At 52.1% G+C, this 15,552-nt stretch overlaps 1 protein-coding gene across 6 annotated transcripts in view; it reads right to left on the bottom strand.

Moving 5' to 3' along the window:
• NFATC1 (nuclear factor of activated T cells 1) overlaps positions 1-14,888 on the bottom strand; it is a 109,141-nt gene extending 94,253 nt beyond the window's left edge. Inside the window, exons 1-2 of one of the 6 annotated variants that reach the window (XM_086842983.1) lie at positions 14,707-14,888; positions 4,762-5,860 (exon numbers count right to left, since the gene is read on the bottom strand). In XM_086842983.1, the coding sequence (XP_086699109.1) occupies positions 4,762-5,860; positions 14,707-14,839 (1,232 nt within the window). In that variant the 5' untranslated portion in view covers positions 14,840-14,888. Of the gene's footprint in view, positions 1-4,761; positions 5,861-10,628; positions 10,846-11,162; positions 11,386-14,706 lie in introns of those variants that run through there. The other 5 variants (XM_086843006.1, XM_086842979.1, XM_086842994.1 and 2 more) reach the window with 5 other exon arrangements.
• Between the last annotated feature and the right edge of the window lie 664 nt (positions 14,889-15,552).

Below are 15,552 nucleotides of genomic sequence, written 5' to 3'. Positions count from 1 at the left end.
AGGTTAGTTTGCATGGGAAGTTTCACATTTGATGGCCTAGAGAAAGGACAAGAAACTAATGCTGCAGGAATGGAGATAACAAGTGGCTGGCATCGCATTTCTGCTTATTCTGAATTTAGAATCCTGGGGTGTTAAAATGAGCTGGTGAAGGAAGGCCATTAATAAGATGCTTACAGGGTTGTTTGAATGAACTGAAAAACAGTCAGGAGAAAGCGTGGGAAGGATTAAATCAAACAAACAAAAATATATCAGTTTACTGAGACAGGCTTCCAAGTAGTCTTCAGCCTTATGGTACAGCAACCAAATGTAATAAAAAGTCACTGCTCTGTGATGGCAAAACAAACATGTTGAAAGCGTCCAAACATCCCTATTCAACAAGAACATAGCAAAAAAGAGAAAAAGGTTAGCGGCATTTTAGGCTCTTCCCTGTCCACTTCCCAGGGCCAGCCCCTCAATTAACACTAAGGAGTCCCAGGAGATGGTCACTGCCACACAACCACGGTCCCCACTTCACTGAGTCTTGCCCAGACAGCCCTGCCTTTGCTTTGTCTGAGGAACTTCCTCTCGCCTGCCATAAACACGCAAGTTTGCCATGGATGCACAGGTCAGCAAATCCGGTGCTGCTGCACCGCTGACCGTATCTCATCTCATCTCACCTCATCTCATCTCATCTCATTTCAAGATTGCTGGTGCCTTTTTCTTGAGAAACTCAACTTTTCCCAAGTAGAGTTGCTCTCTATCTCATGAACTGGAACAAAACACCTCTAAAAAAAAAAAGAATCAAAACCAACCAAACAAAACAAAAAACCTCCCTGCAAAATCAAAGGCATCTAAAAGGTCTGCAAATCAAAAAAAAAGAAGAAAAATGTCTCCAACATTTTAAAATCACAGTTTGTAAGAAAATCATATAATTTGAGGCCTCAATTTTTGCATGCTAGAATTTAATACTGCCAGAGTCCCAAAGGTAGAATCCAAAAAATACACAAAAAACCCAAAAAGCGTTCACTGATGCAGACAAAAATTAAATGTGCTTTTGCAACTTGCAGAGACGTATCTAACCATACATTCTCTAGGTACAAACTTCAGACTCCATATGCAAAATTATATAACCACGTGCCTGTCAGGTCAAAAACATACATGCATGTTTTTGAGGTTGAAAAGGAGATTGCAGCTAAAGGAGATGCGGCTTTTGACTGTTAAAAAAATAAACTGTGGAAGAAAACACCATAGGGAGCTTTTAAAAGTCACCTGACTATTTTGGAAACTCCTTTTGGTGTGGTAGACCTCATATATACCATACACCCAACCAACAAACCCAACCATTTCTCTTTCTCTTGAGAAACACTACATTTAGTGCAAGCTCAAGTGTTAAAGGTCAACACACTCTTTGGATTAAATTGATATCACTTGATATAAATACAATGAAGCACTTTTCAAAGAGTAAGAAACTGCCTCCAGGAAATCTCGGGTTGTGTTCAGTCAAATACAGCAGGTGAAGAGGAAGTCATATAAAGTGTGCAAGATACTTAGAAACATGGCACTTTGGTGAGTGCCTATACTTTATGTTGTGATCTAGGGTGGTTTAGGACCTGCTTATGAGCAGGTACAGAATACAAAAAATGTGATTTTAGTGTGGAAGTACTCAGTAACAGTGCCCCCATAGCTGAGGGCGTAAGTCCAGTCCTGTACTTTCATTTTGGCTTTGACATTTTTGCCCATAAGACATTCTGCATCACACAGCACTCAGGAGAGATGGAGAAACGGCACAGAAGGAGCACCACTGACACAGCTAGGGTTTGAGAAACACAGAGCATCCCTTGCTTGTATAGTAACTGCCCTGTAGAGTGCTTCTCTTAAAATTATTTGCTGCAGTAACTGTAAGAGACATACTACAGACAGAAACTTGTTGCATTTGAGAGACAGCACAATGCACAAATACCAAAATTTAAAAAAAATAAAATCTTGGAGATATAAGCTGAAAGACTGCTTCAGAAAGACCATCTCTTGACTCTCTGCATCATGATTTACCTCCAGGGCTTTTAGAGGCAGACTGGTATATTAAGATAACTATTTTCAGTCTAGAAAAGGTTATGATTCCCATTGTTTACCTTGGTGTTTGCTCCAACGCTTCCCCTGAAATCTCTTGGTCTTTAAGTATTTTCTGCATCCAAAGATTTGGTGCAAGGCCCTGGGCTACAACCAAAGGACTGCAGACAACTCTCCATCCGCATCCATGGGTTAACCCGTGCAGCTCAAGCCTCAGCTGCGAGGTCAGGCTCTACCCTCGCACCCTGTCCTGTGACCCTCTGCACCCGCGTGCCGAGCCCCGGGCAGGAACAGTCACATGTTCATAGTCCAGAGGGAGATGTGTGAGCCCAGATCTGCACCACAGAGCTTGTGGCCTGGGGACTGGGCTGAGCATCCAAACTCAGGAAACACATAAAAGACTATTTCTGTTGAGGCAGGCATTGTTATACTCTCATTATATGCTCCTATTATTCCCCTGCTCCAGGATTTGAGAAGCCTGAAGTGGACTGAACTTTAATTACAACAAATTAAAAACACCATCAATTTTAGTAACAATAGCAAAAAGCAGCTTCCTTTTCAGACTGATTCCCACTATTAAACCTTGGGAAAGGAGACAGCACTCAACCGATGGTGTGCCTGAGCCTGCTCCCTCCCGCTCCCAAAGAGATGGGAATTCAGGAGAGGGAGGGAAAGGCATCAGTGATTTTCCAAGGGATGCTGGCTTTTGATTAAAACTGTACTGCATACGCAGGAAGAGGCAGAGGAGGTAATCAAATCTGGTTATCTCAAAATCATTATGACCGGGTAGATTTTGGAACCTGAGTTGTTTGCTGGAATCCACCCCTCCAGCCCTCGTGTTTGAAATAGAGCAGATGTGTAACATAACAGGAAAAAAATCCAGCTCTGTTGTGACAAATTCTTAACCAATTTTTTTGGAAAGATTTAAAATAACAGTTTCTGTTGCGTAGGCTGTGATCCTGTTGACGTCCGTGCTCAGTTGCCCAGCACTTTCATATACATAAAATGAGAGGTATTTTTGGTGGAAGGAAGCACTGTCAGAGTATCTGATTGGTAAAATAACCTAAAAATCACATTTCAACAGTAACTTCCAACTGCCCTAGAGCACGAGTTAATGAGATCACATGGAAACATATTGCAAACCAGGAAACATATTTTATACAAGACCAAAACAGTGGAAAAAATGTTAAATACACAACATAGTGGGGCTTCATTCTGTGCACTTCACCTTTCTTGTTTGTGTTAGCGCACAGGCACGCCGGGTGCCTCCTGACGGACCGCGGCACAGCGCCTACGGCTGCTTGCTGCAACGGAAAGATAAAAGCCTGTTTGGTCAAACTGTCCTATTCCTGCCCTTGAAGTCGTCGGCAAAAAGCTGCCCCCGACACAACAGCCGAGGGCCGGCCTCTCTGATGAACGTGGGCTACTTGGCACTGCAGTGGGTGAACATAAAAGGCTTTTTCTAAGTAAATGGGAAGGCTCTGAAGGATTTGCCTGGTGTTAGAAGCCTCTACCTCAGCTCTGACAGGCAGTGAGTGCCTAACTCTGGGTGGCCAGATCCAAAGGGGTTGCTGCGCTGAATTGAGCCAGGGTCTTGAAAAGAGATTGGCAATGCAGAGGGGAATGAGAACGATGAGGAAGGGGAGTGTGCTGTAACATAAAGACCCATGGACTACTTCACGTCAGTTTTGGGAGACAGCACATGGAGAGAGGTGCTGGCTAAAGAAAGGTGAGACTGACAAGGCTGATAACCAGGGAACACATCGATAATTAAAACACTTCAGCTACACACTTACTGCTTTCATTTTGAGAAAGGCAGCTTCACTGTCAAGAGCAAGAAGCCAGGTGTGTTCGGGGAGGAGGAGGAAAGGAAAGGGGGTGACCATCACAACCAGGGACTAGGAACAGCCTACTAACCCTTGGAAAGCTGAACTATTTTCCTGCACCACATGCTTCTGCATATTACAGCTTCCAGAAGACTCCAAAATAAAGTCAATATCTACGACAGAAAGAGAACGCAATGAACATAACTCAGATTTCAGCTATTCTGTGCTGCTTCCTACCCAGAGCCCTGTTGTGATAAATAAATTTGATGAACAGATTGAGCCACTATCAGCTGAAAAATCAGGTTTTCATCTTTAAAGAGTAGTGGGGAAGACAGAAAAAACAGAGAATCACTGCCTACTAGGCACAGAAAAAGATTGATAGACAGTCTTCAGATGAGCTGAAATAATTTCAGATAAGCTGAAATACTTCACAGAAGAACCACATTCTTACCTAACTCTTATTCGCCGTGCACAAAGCATAAATGTAAAAGTCACCATAATGAGACAATATCCTTGTCCAGCTATATAAAAGTACTGAGACATTATAAACTTCAAGTAAAGCCACAGGTCTGAGGGCACCAAACTGTCCTGCTCCCTGAGCTTCTGAATGCCCGATTTCCAGACTGCCCAGACCGGGGCTCATTCCCTGGAAAGCGGGTAACTGGTTACAACCTATGCATAGCTGGCTCCTAGAACAGCCTCTTTTACTCTTCAAGGCTTGACTCATGGTCACACCACACCAACAACAGAGGCAGTGTCACAAGACACAATTAAGTGGAGTGAGTGGATGGGCAGATTTGGCAGGAAACAGAGACAGGAAGGGGAAGGAGGAAACAAAAGCATGCAATAAAGATACTACTGGGACTGCCCTCTAAGTTTGGTTCCTTACCTCATGTAGGCTGTTGGAGATAGAGGCTTTGGTTTGGCCCACTGGTAGGGATGCTGTGGCACAGACAGGTACTGCTCGCAGAAATTTCCTTTCCTGATGTGCTGAAAACTGGAGAAGTCTTCTGGTGACAAATCAGCAGTTGGCGATATGGTCCCATGATCCTCGCCAGCCGGTTCAGTTTTGAGAGTCATGGACGGGGTGTGATCAATGGCAGTCTTCCTTGACTTGATGGGAATCCCATCGTTCATATCGATGGTGCTGTCAGTGGTGAGGGCGTTGATGGCAGCGACGATGGCGGAGCTGGTGTACTGGTTTGTGTTCCCCAGCCACGTGTCATCCGTGACACTCACCCGCGGCGAGTTTTGCGGAGAAGGAGTGGGGGAGTGGTGTGGGGAATAGGAGGTCTGCCGGCCATTGAGGCTGTACTTCCTCTTGTTGCAGGGAGACGGAGGCCTGGAGTTGCGAGCCCCCAACCAGTTCTCCTCTGTGATGCTCGTTCTGGGAGATGTTGATGGAGAGTGCCTTGGGGAACTGAGCAAAGTACAGGCCACCATGCTGCGTTGGTAGCCCTCCTCTGTGTCGGTGGTCTTTGGAGAGACACACGGGGACTGCCACGGGGAAGTCTGAGGTGAAGTGTATGGATATGAGTAGTTGGACTCATAGGAAGACGCTTCGGAGTTGCAGCTTCTGGAAGACAAGCTACTCGCTGGACTCAGGCAGGACGGGTCTCTGTACGCCTCAATGTTCGGCAAGTTCAAAGTGGCAGTGGAAGGAGACCGCTTGGCATTAGGGATGGCCTCCTCCACCTCATCGTGGAAAAACTGGTTGTTGTTATGATGCAACCCCATGTAAGATGTGATCTCAATTCTGGGGCTCTCCAGTGCTGGAGCTCCATTAGGTCTCATGTTTGGTGGCAGGTAGTACTCAGAGGCTCCGCTGTCAATGTGTCCTCCATAGCCAGAGGGATGGTTTGTCGATGGGACAACTGAAATGACGGGATTTGATGTCTGCAGGCCATGACATGGAGTTGACAATGAGGAATGTGCCACATTTAGAGGCAAGCCAGCATTTACATTTGAAGATGCATAATTATAGTGTTCTGGAAGAAACAAACAACAAAGAATGACATGAGGTGCTGCACAAATATACTCACTTAGTAGCATACCCAGCTGAAATGGAGGGACATGGCACAACACACAAAAGCACAGCTCTCCTTAACAACCCAGCCCACAAGCGTACCACACTGGGGGAGAGGTTGCAGACTAGCATCCTTGAAAATGCCACTAACTGAATAGAACAAGACATCTTGGGATGGGGGACGCAGACAGACAGAGCTGGTCTTGAGAACGTGGTTCTTAGGTGAACCTTCAGAGCAAAAAACTGCATCTTCAAACAACATCATTTCAGGATTCTGGGAGACTGTGGCATTCAGAGATGCAAGAGAAGAGACGTGTTTTTACATTTTTTTTAAGTGAGCCTAACTGCCTCCCTGAAAAGTTGGAATACACAAAAAACTGGACAAAAAAAAAAAGCAGAAGTGAAGGCAGACTAAAGCAAAGAACAAGATCAACTGCATTCTGTTAAAAAAATTATACATAACTGAAATTTCCATTACAGCAAGTTTCCAACTGGTTCCAGTTAACTAGGATTTTGGAAAAAGATGGATCTATTGATCTGCTCTGGTTTCTGGGACCATTTATCCTCCAGCCCAACTGGCAGAAGCCAGGTGAAGGATAAACATGGATGTCTCACTACTCAGTGACAGCTGAAATTCCACTGAAATTACTGGTTATTGCGCACGCCACGTTAAGCGCTGCCAGCAGTGCACTCTGGGCCAGCTCTCCAACCATTTAACAGTGCTGGGTGTATAAAAGCAAGAGCAGAGTTGCACAGCCACTGTGGAAAGCCTGGAAGGTGACAGATCACATCACAGCCTTGTGCCAGTGGGCTCCCTGACTGAGCACAGGGAACAACGTGCCCTTCACATGCCTCCATCCCTGCTGCTCTACAGGAACCACCATCTCAAAGCTGGTCCACATAGGATCATCTCTGCCTTGCCTCACTGTCTGCCAGCTGAAGGGACTCCTCCAGCTCTGCTCCCTTGTCCCAGGGATGCATATGTGACTCTTTTTGCCACACAGAGATACTGGTGGGCTGCCCATGGGGGAAGTGGGCATCACTCAACCAAGGACAACATGCACCTGGTGCTCTGAGGTGTGGTGGGATGAGGAATCATCATCTCTGTTCTTTCTGATATAGGGAGGCTCTGTGTCACCAGGACACATGAGTCAGACATGTAAGCCCTAATGCCAGTATCTCTTACTTTACTGAGAAAAGAGAGCAAAACCTTTGTATAAGGAACAATGACTGCTGAATTCTGAGTCTGGGTGATGTTGGTGTACAGGTTCCTCTCAGCAGTCTGGAAATGCACCCAGCTCCAGCCCCAAGCTGTGCTTGCAATGTATCAGCCTTCCCTGAGATTTATTATGGCAGCAGCATCACTTTCCTGCAGGACAGAGGGAAACTCTACATCCCCTGTGGCCACAGCCAGTCCACGCAGGAAACCTGTCCCTTTCCATCCCAGGAGGTGAGTTCCCTTGGCAGTCACCTTGTGCACCCTCCCTTTGAAGATACGGAAAGGCTGTGTTAATTACTGCAGCTGCTATTCCCGAGGCAACCAGGGAGCTCTGCAAATGCAAACGAGCCTCCGAGCTGGTAACCAGCACAGCCAGATATTCTCTTTCTCTTGTTTATCAGCTCAGCCCTCTCTGGTGTCATCCACCTGTGATCCCACGCTCACCTTTCCTGCTGGCAACAACTCCAAGGCAAACGGTACTTAGGAAAAATTAATGTGTTGTGGCAGCTTCACAGCAACTCCAGCTGATGTATATCATAGCAGGTAACAGTCAGGAATGATGAGAAACAACACCTTTTGAACTTGCTTTCTAGTCTGCCCTCAGATACTGGCCATTTGTTCAGGAAGGGTCATTAAATTACACTGCAGTGTGCCACAAATAACACTGGATTATTCAAAACATGTTGCAGCTTCACGCTCTATTCAAATAACCAGGGAGGCAGGAAATACAGCAAAAGAGGTGCAACTTGACAAAATCCAACTGCATTGATCACAGCAAGGTGCCGATCTGTCCAGGGGATCAGAATCTTCTCCTTCCGAAATCAGTTCCCTTTTGTTGCTGCCATGCCACTTGGCTGCACTACCCAGTATCACCACAACCACCACGTCTCTCCTGCCCCTCATGGGAAAAACCCCCGAGATGGTACAACAGTGGTAAGACCTTATCTGTTTCAGAAATTAGCTCAGATAAAGGGTCCAGAGTAGTGCCTTCAGAGCAGCTTCAGCCCCTTCACTGCTTCCTCCAGCTCCAGAGGAAGGTGATGTCCATGGCACCACACCTCTCTTCTTCCACAGCCTCCTGCTCTGGCATACAGCTGGAAGGCACTGGTGAACATGGCACAGCTGGGACTGCTCCCAGCCGGTCCCTACCACGCAGCCAGACAGCCAGGAGGGCCCTGCAGGCTGCCCCAGCTCTGCACCCACCAGGTGGGCTTTGCCTCTGCTGACTGCAGAATCAGTGCTTTTAGATCTTGTATCAAAAATAAATAAGTAAACAAACAAAATAACAGGGATAAGTACTGTGAGCCCAGCAGTTTGCTCAAATTCTAATGCATGACTAGGGTGAAATTCAAACACTACAGTCTGCTGGAGATCTGCAGCCCAGGCTGAATAGGCAATACAAAGCTCAGACAAGCCTTTGGAATCCAGTTTAAAAAAAAAAAAAAAAAAATTATTAAAAGACAGGCTCAAGTACTGTGAGCAACAAGTTCCCTAATTCACATGACAAGGAATAGGCACTTTTAGAACTATTATGCATTTTCTTAAAGCCAACTTTTAAAAGGTCCAAGAAAAATAATGTCATGTAACTCATATAATAGTACCAAAAATAAAAAGATGCAAGATCCAAAGCCTTCCAAACATATTTAGGTATCTTAAAACTATAGGCAGCATGTAAAAAATATGTCCACCAAAAATAAAAGCCTCAAAGCCAGAACTGGGAACAAGATAGAGACCTTGGTTTGTGGGCTAAAAACCATCAGCTACAATTTCTGAAAAAGCTCACTCTCCAAAACCTCCGTATTTACAAAATTCACCAAACACACATCCATAATCAGCATTTATAACATACTGATGTTTTCCTCACCAGGGTGAATGAGACATGTAGAAATAAAATGCTGCATCACATACCGTAGCTATATAGGATATTTTGACAGTCTGATGTCAATGGAAGGCAGGTAATGCCTTTGCCATGGTGTTACTGTTATGACTGTGATTCACAGAGGCACCCAAGACTAGTGTACTGATTACCAAGACACATTTAAATAGGGTATTTTAATATCCTGAGCCAAACCCCAGTATCAGATAGACCAGTGCAGGTTTGAAACAGTTCTGTTCCAACAAATCCACGCTTAACGTAAGTATAACTAGGACAAGAAATCGGACCCTTCTGAGTTGTGAGCACACCTCCAGGTATTACATTTCCCTTTGTAGCAGTTAAAAAGCTCCTTTTTTTCCTCTAGTTAATTTCACAGCAAGCAAGTTTTATTCCTTTTTATCATTAATGGGCTGATCCTGCAAGGCACTGAGCACCATCTTTTTTTATTTACATACTTTAAATAGGAATGCTAACACCTGCAGCTTGTAGAGTCTTTAGAGACGAATAGGGCTGTCTTACATTGCTCAAGATGAATCCACATCTACGTCTGTGTTTAAATTCATGCTTTCAAAATTGCCTAATGGAGTTAGGTACTTTTCTCGGACTAGAGCTTTGCAAAATTTGCTTAGGCCCCTCCACTTTAGATACTTAGGTATCTAATCACTGGAACACTTATCTGAAAAGTTTGGCGTGAAACTCTAAAAACTGCCTTCTTCTAAAAACTAGAAGCAACTATTTGGACACCGACATTATGCCAGAGAGGTGGGCAATTGGGGAGAGCTAAGAAGGTGCAAACACGTTCCCTCATATCCTGGAAGTGTGTGTTAAGCAGACAATGATTTGCAAACCTGCTAGAATTTACGGGCAAAAAGATAAGGCACAGAGCAAACACAGCCCTACTCTGAGGCAGACAAGTCACCCACGTGTACGAGAGCTCTTGCGAGTGACCCTCTATCACCGACACTGCAGCGAGTTAACCACGCATCAGGAAGCGTCAGCCTTCTCTCTCTGCCAGTCCCAGGCTTGTTCGCCTCATTTCCACTTCAAGCATTACTTAAAGCCGTAAAAAGAGACAGCCGGACCGAGACACCGGAGTTGGGAACAGTTGTGACCCGTGACAAATTCACGCCCGTTATTTTTATTTGCGGATGACCTTCAAGCTAAACCCTGAGCCTAACTCCGGTTCATGGGGGGATGGGGAAAAGGGGCTGAAGTGAGTTTTCAACCGGCCCATCTCTGTCACGGGCAAGACCCGAAGACAGAGGGGGAAGCCGTGCGAGCGGCCAACGCAGGTCGTACATCTCAAACAACTCCAAACTTGTAAAAACTCTGTACCGGCGGCCCCCCGGCTCATCTCCCCTTGCACCTCCTTCGGCTGCTGCCAGGGCCCCGCCAGAGGAGCGCCGGCCGCCCGGGCAGGACTCTATCCCGCTCGCCGCGGCTCCGCTCGCCGCCTCCCGGCGCGGCTAAGGCGACAAGCGCCACCCGGGGCAGGAATGCCGGCTCCCCCGGCCCGCTCCCCGCGAAGGGAGATAGCCTTTCCCCCTGCCGAACGAGGCAGCGCAAAGAGGGCTCCCCGCAGCATCCCGCCGCCAGCATCCCCGGAGGTGCCCCGGCCGCCCCGCCGCGACCCACCTCCACCCTCATCGCTGTGCTTGAACTCGAAGAGGAAATCGAAGTCAAACTCCTGCTCGGCCTCCACGCCCGTCATGGCTCCCGCCGCGACCCCCGCCACGCTCGGCACCCCGGCAGCGGTGGTGGCGCAGTCCCGAGCCGCCCCGTCGGGCTCGCCCCGTCGCGCCCGGACACCTGCTGCCGGCGGGCCGGGCTGCGCGGAGCCCCGGCACGGCGTGGGACGGCGGCCGCTGCTGCGCTCGGTAACGTGACCTCGGCCCCGACGGGCGGCCTGTCTCGCTGCCGCCGCCGCTGCCGCCGCCTCCGATCCGCCCTCCCGCCCGCTGTTGATGTTTCCGGGTCGATGCAAACAACCGCGGTGCCCGGCCCCCCCCGCACCCTCCCGCCGGGGCTCTGCCCCTGCCGCGCAGCCCGTGCTCCGCGGGGAGCCCTCGCCCCACCCGGAGCACCCGGCAGCCGGGGAGACCCCGGACCGCCGAGGGCTCGCCGTGGCCGGGATGGGGAGCCCGAGGTGGGCGGGGAGCGGGACTTCACCTGCTCCCAGCCGGCGGTAACGGCGGGGGCCGGAGCGGCTCCTTCCGCGCTTCGGCGGGAGGGAACCGGGGAGGGAGGGCTGCCCAGCCCACTCAGAGGGCACACCGGGCTGTCCCCCTCTTCGCTGACGACTGATAAGGTTTCTTTCGTGGGTGCCCACCATGCCGCGTCTGTGAGCCAAGAGGCTCCGCTTTCATTTATTTATTATTTATTTCACTTAGTCGCAGCACCCACTAGTGCCAGTTGCTATAAAAAGCGCAGTGAAGCGGGGCTCGGAACGCTGCCGGCCTCCTCCGTGCGCCGGGCAGGGAAAGGTCCTCTCCGGGCCGCCGCCACACACCGGGAGGGCGCCTGCAAAGGGCTCCGGTGGCTGTGCAGGAACGGCGGTGCCCAGCCCGTCCCTCTTCCCGTTCATACGGGATACAAATTAAGGAAAAAGTAAATTAAGAAGTTCTTTATGTTTCGAGGTGCTTTTCTGTCATAATACATCGGGCCGGTCTAAAGGTCCCCGCCAGGCAAAGGAGCGCCTGGCCCAGCAGCTCGGCTCGGCTCCTCACTTGCCGAAGCTTCAGGCCGGGTTTCAAAAGGAACAGATTTTAGAAGCAGTTATGGAAATAGTATTACCTTATAAACTTAGGGAATACCATTTTCCAGGCTTGCGACCGAAATCTCAGTCCTAAAGTTTTCCCTGCCAGGAAAACACTTTTTTTTTTTTTTTTTTTTTTTCCATCTGAGCCCATTATACTTTTCCCCCTTCTCGCCGGGACGAAGCTCGCTGCAGGCTGGGCTCTCGCAGGGGCCGAGCTGGGCTTTGCCCCGGAGGGGCCGTGAGTGCCGAAGTGCCTGGGCTGAGTCACCCGAGTGTGCTAAAGGCCTTGGCAGCAGGGGAACCCCTCTCGCTGCGCCTGCCCCTGTGGTCGCTCCGGGGTGCCGGGGACGTCCCGCTTCACCCGTGCACGTCCCTCAGCCTTTGCCCCGGCCGCGGGTACGGATGTGCCTCCTATCCCCTGGCCCAGGGCCTACAGGCGGGACAGCCGCCTCGCCCCAGCCGCCAGGCCCTCGGTTCCACCAGTGTCACCCCTCCCTGACACCGCTCTGCTCCAGACGTCCCTCTGCTGGATGCTGCCCCGGAGGGGAGGCGAGGAGAAGATCCCAAGTATCTGCTGCCCTCGACCCTTCGCCTCTCCCGCATGTAGTACCTGCACGGCCGGTGAATTGTCCCACACTATTTACAGACGGCTTGATTTGCCAGTGACATCAGTACTAGTGCTGTCAATTAAATATTTCGATTGGCACTCTTCCCGTGGGGAAAGAGGAAAGATACGCCGTGGAAAGGTTAGAAACGAAGTGATACCACATTGTGGGGACAGAGCAACAGTGGCCTTCCTTCTCACAGTCTAGTTCGAAACAGTGTCATTGAACTGAGGAGAGCGAAACAAGCGATTGGGGGGGCGGGGTGCCGGTGCGCCCTGGCAAGGCCATTTCCGTGTCACCGGCCTCCCTTGCACCAGCCACGGAGCGACCCACCGGCTCAGCCGCTGCCCACCCAGCCTCTCCTTGGAGTTAACTGGAATTGTTCCAACTCCATAAAGCAGGTTCAACAAGGGATGCATCGGACGGGCTGCTCCAGCTGCAGCCCCCCAGCCTAGAGGGTAATTAAACTTGTCCATGGCATTAAACCTGGCATAACCACTGGCATTTTCAAAGGCAAAGGTCTCCACACCTCGCTACCACCCCAAGAAAAAAAAGAGGTCCTGCCACTGAGACTCTCTGCGCATTTCCTCCCAGACTAAACAAGAAATAAAGTATTTTCTTTGACTGCTGTAGTTTGGCAATCAAATGGCACCTTAATTTGCAGGCAATCCTGACGCGCAGGGCTCCCTTACGTGTTTCCTGGATTGGGTCACTCTTTCTGGCTGGACTCATTTTCTTAGTCCCTTACAAAATACACCAACAGGGAAGATAACTATGTATGAGGGCTGTCGCATTTTAACATAGGCATCAGAAATGCCACAAAAATAAAGAGGGGTATTTTATTTTTTCCTTTACACGAGGCTGCAGAATGCTTTTTATGTCAGCTGCCTCCAGATGTAATTTTTACAAGTGGTGTATTCAGTGCCCTTGGAGCCCAGGGCATTGGAAGCACCGTGCACGCAGCCCACGGATGTCCGAGTGTACAACTGGCACGCTAACCACTTCTATTAAATACAGTATAATTAACTTCCATCCCAAAAGGTTCTCCGCATTGCAAGCAGAGCCACAGTCAGAGCCGCGCTTATAGATTTCGCACTGGCAGAATCTTGTAAACTGCAATGAACCCCTAAGGTGAAAACAGCTGTGTAAAAATAAAAATAAATCTAAATATAAAAAAAAATATATAAATTAAAAATGAGATGGGTCTTGAGCTCCCTTCCAGCTTTCCGGGGATAAACCCGGGGAATGGAGTCCTGCTGTCCCACGCTGCAGAATGAACGTGGCAGACATGGACAGCCCCCCCACTTCGCTTCCTCACAACTTTCTCTGTCCGGGACGTGCGGGCTCGCTGCGCCCTGCCCGAGCCCCAGCAGCAGCCGCTGTAAAGCGGCGGCACCACCGGATAGGGAGGAAACTTGGGAGTCGGGCAACAGCCGATAGGGACGACGGAGCGCGGCACAGGGCAGTCGCCGGGCCCGCAGCGAGGAGCCGAGAGCTGCCCCGCACCTGCCGCGGCGCGGAGGTGATGCCCGGCGGGGATGCCCGCGGGGTCCCGCTGCCGGGGCAGAAAGGCGCCGTAAGCAGCAGCAAGGTCCGAAAGTTTCGGCAGAGCGGTGCTGGATAGAGATGCTCCGGGGGGAGAAGAGTGTCCCGATTGGCAAGAGGGGAGAATGAAGTCGGTCACCTCTCCAGCCAGACGCTACCCCTGGCAGGGCCAAGTTCAGCCCGGAGGAGCTGCGCGCGTCCCGAGCCCCGCGCCCACCATCTGTCTGTCCCTCTAGAAACTTTGCTTCTATGTTTTCAGGGCAGTTTTCGCAGCAGGGGCAGGGAAAGAAGCCGTGATTCAGAGCTGGGATATCGAGGCAAGCGCTCCCCCGGAGCCGGGACGGCGGCGGCAGGGCGCCCGCCTGCCAGGGGCGCGGGGTATAAGGGCGGCAGAGCCCCACAGCCCGGCCGCGGCGTGCCCGCCTGTCTCGGTGTCCCGGCAGCGCCGGTACGGCGCCTGGCACTGCCCGGGACTCCTTCCTTTTCCCAGGAGCGTGGGTTGGCTGCAATGATGGGCTGCATACTGACTTCCCCCAGATCAAACCCCGGGATGGGGAGGGAATCCCCGAGCCTGAGTCCCTGACCGGGTCCCAGACGCCCTCGCAGCCCCGCCGGGAGCGGGCCCCGGCCCAGGAGCGGCGGGAAGCGGCCGGGAGCAGCGGCGCTGCCGCGGCGGCGCCGTGCGAGAGGCGAAAGAGACACCTATTGGCAAGCGGCCGCCGGCGAGCCTCCGGCCCGCCGCGGGGAAACACCGGGGGACACCGCCGCCCGCCCGCCCTCCGCCCCCCTCAGCGCCGCCCGTTACCTTCCTCCGCCGCCTTCATGGTGCTGCCGAGCGGGCGGGCGCCGTCCTGCGGGGCCGCCGCCGGCCTCTCTGTCCCGCTGGATGGGTCCCGCGACGGCGGCGCGGCGGCGGCCGGCGGGGCAGCGCTTGGCATCCACCCGGCGGGGCGGCGGAACCCGGCGCCGCGCCCTGGGCCACTGCCGGCCCCTCGCCCTGTCCCGCCTGTCCCGCGCCCCCCGCCCGCCTTCACGACCCGGTGACCGGGGCCGCGCCGCCCCCGGCGTGGTAGCCGCGCCCGCGGAGGCACAGGAGCTCGCCGCCGCCGCCCCCCCGGGGACGGGGCATGGAGAGGAGGGCGGGTGTGCGTGGGGACTTCAGAGGCACTGCCCGCGCTGAGGCGGCGGGACGGGGCGGCGGGCGCTGCCGCCCGCGGAGAGCTGCAGCCGGGGGACGGGGGCAGTGAGTGTGCGGAGCGGGGAAGTCTCGCTCTGACGCAGGGCTGCGTGCCCGGCGCCGCCTTTTTAAAGCTGGAAAACACCCCCCCACCCTCCCCCCCCCTTTCCCCTCCCGGCCCCTCTCCCCGCCCCGGCCCCGTGATGTCAGCCGGGCTCCGGCCCCGCCGCCGGCGGGCGGCCAGCGGGAGGCGGGCACCGGCGGGCACCGACGGGCCCCGGCCGCTCGCCCGCCCCTCCGCGGGGCACGGCGCCCGCCCAGCCCCGGCCCCGCCGCCACCGCCCGCGGGGTCCCCTCAGCCTGCGGGAGCCGGGTGCCCTCCTGCGGGAGAACGGGCGGCTCGCCGGGGTCGCAAAGTGAAGGTGGGGACAGAAGGGAGACCGAGGAGCCAAAGAGGCAGGCAGGGAGAGGGGA

The sequence above is a fragment of the Cyanistes caeruleus genome, chromosome 1, assembly GCF_971803275.1.
Source record: "Cyanistes caeruleus chromosome 1, bCyaCae1.hap1.1, whole genome shotgun sequence".
Taxonomy (NCBI): Eukaryota; Metazoa; Chordata; class Aves; order Passeriformes; family Paridae; genus Cyanistes; species Cyanistes caeruleus.
This window is presented reverse-complemented; position numbering and strand designations above follow the sequence as displayed.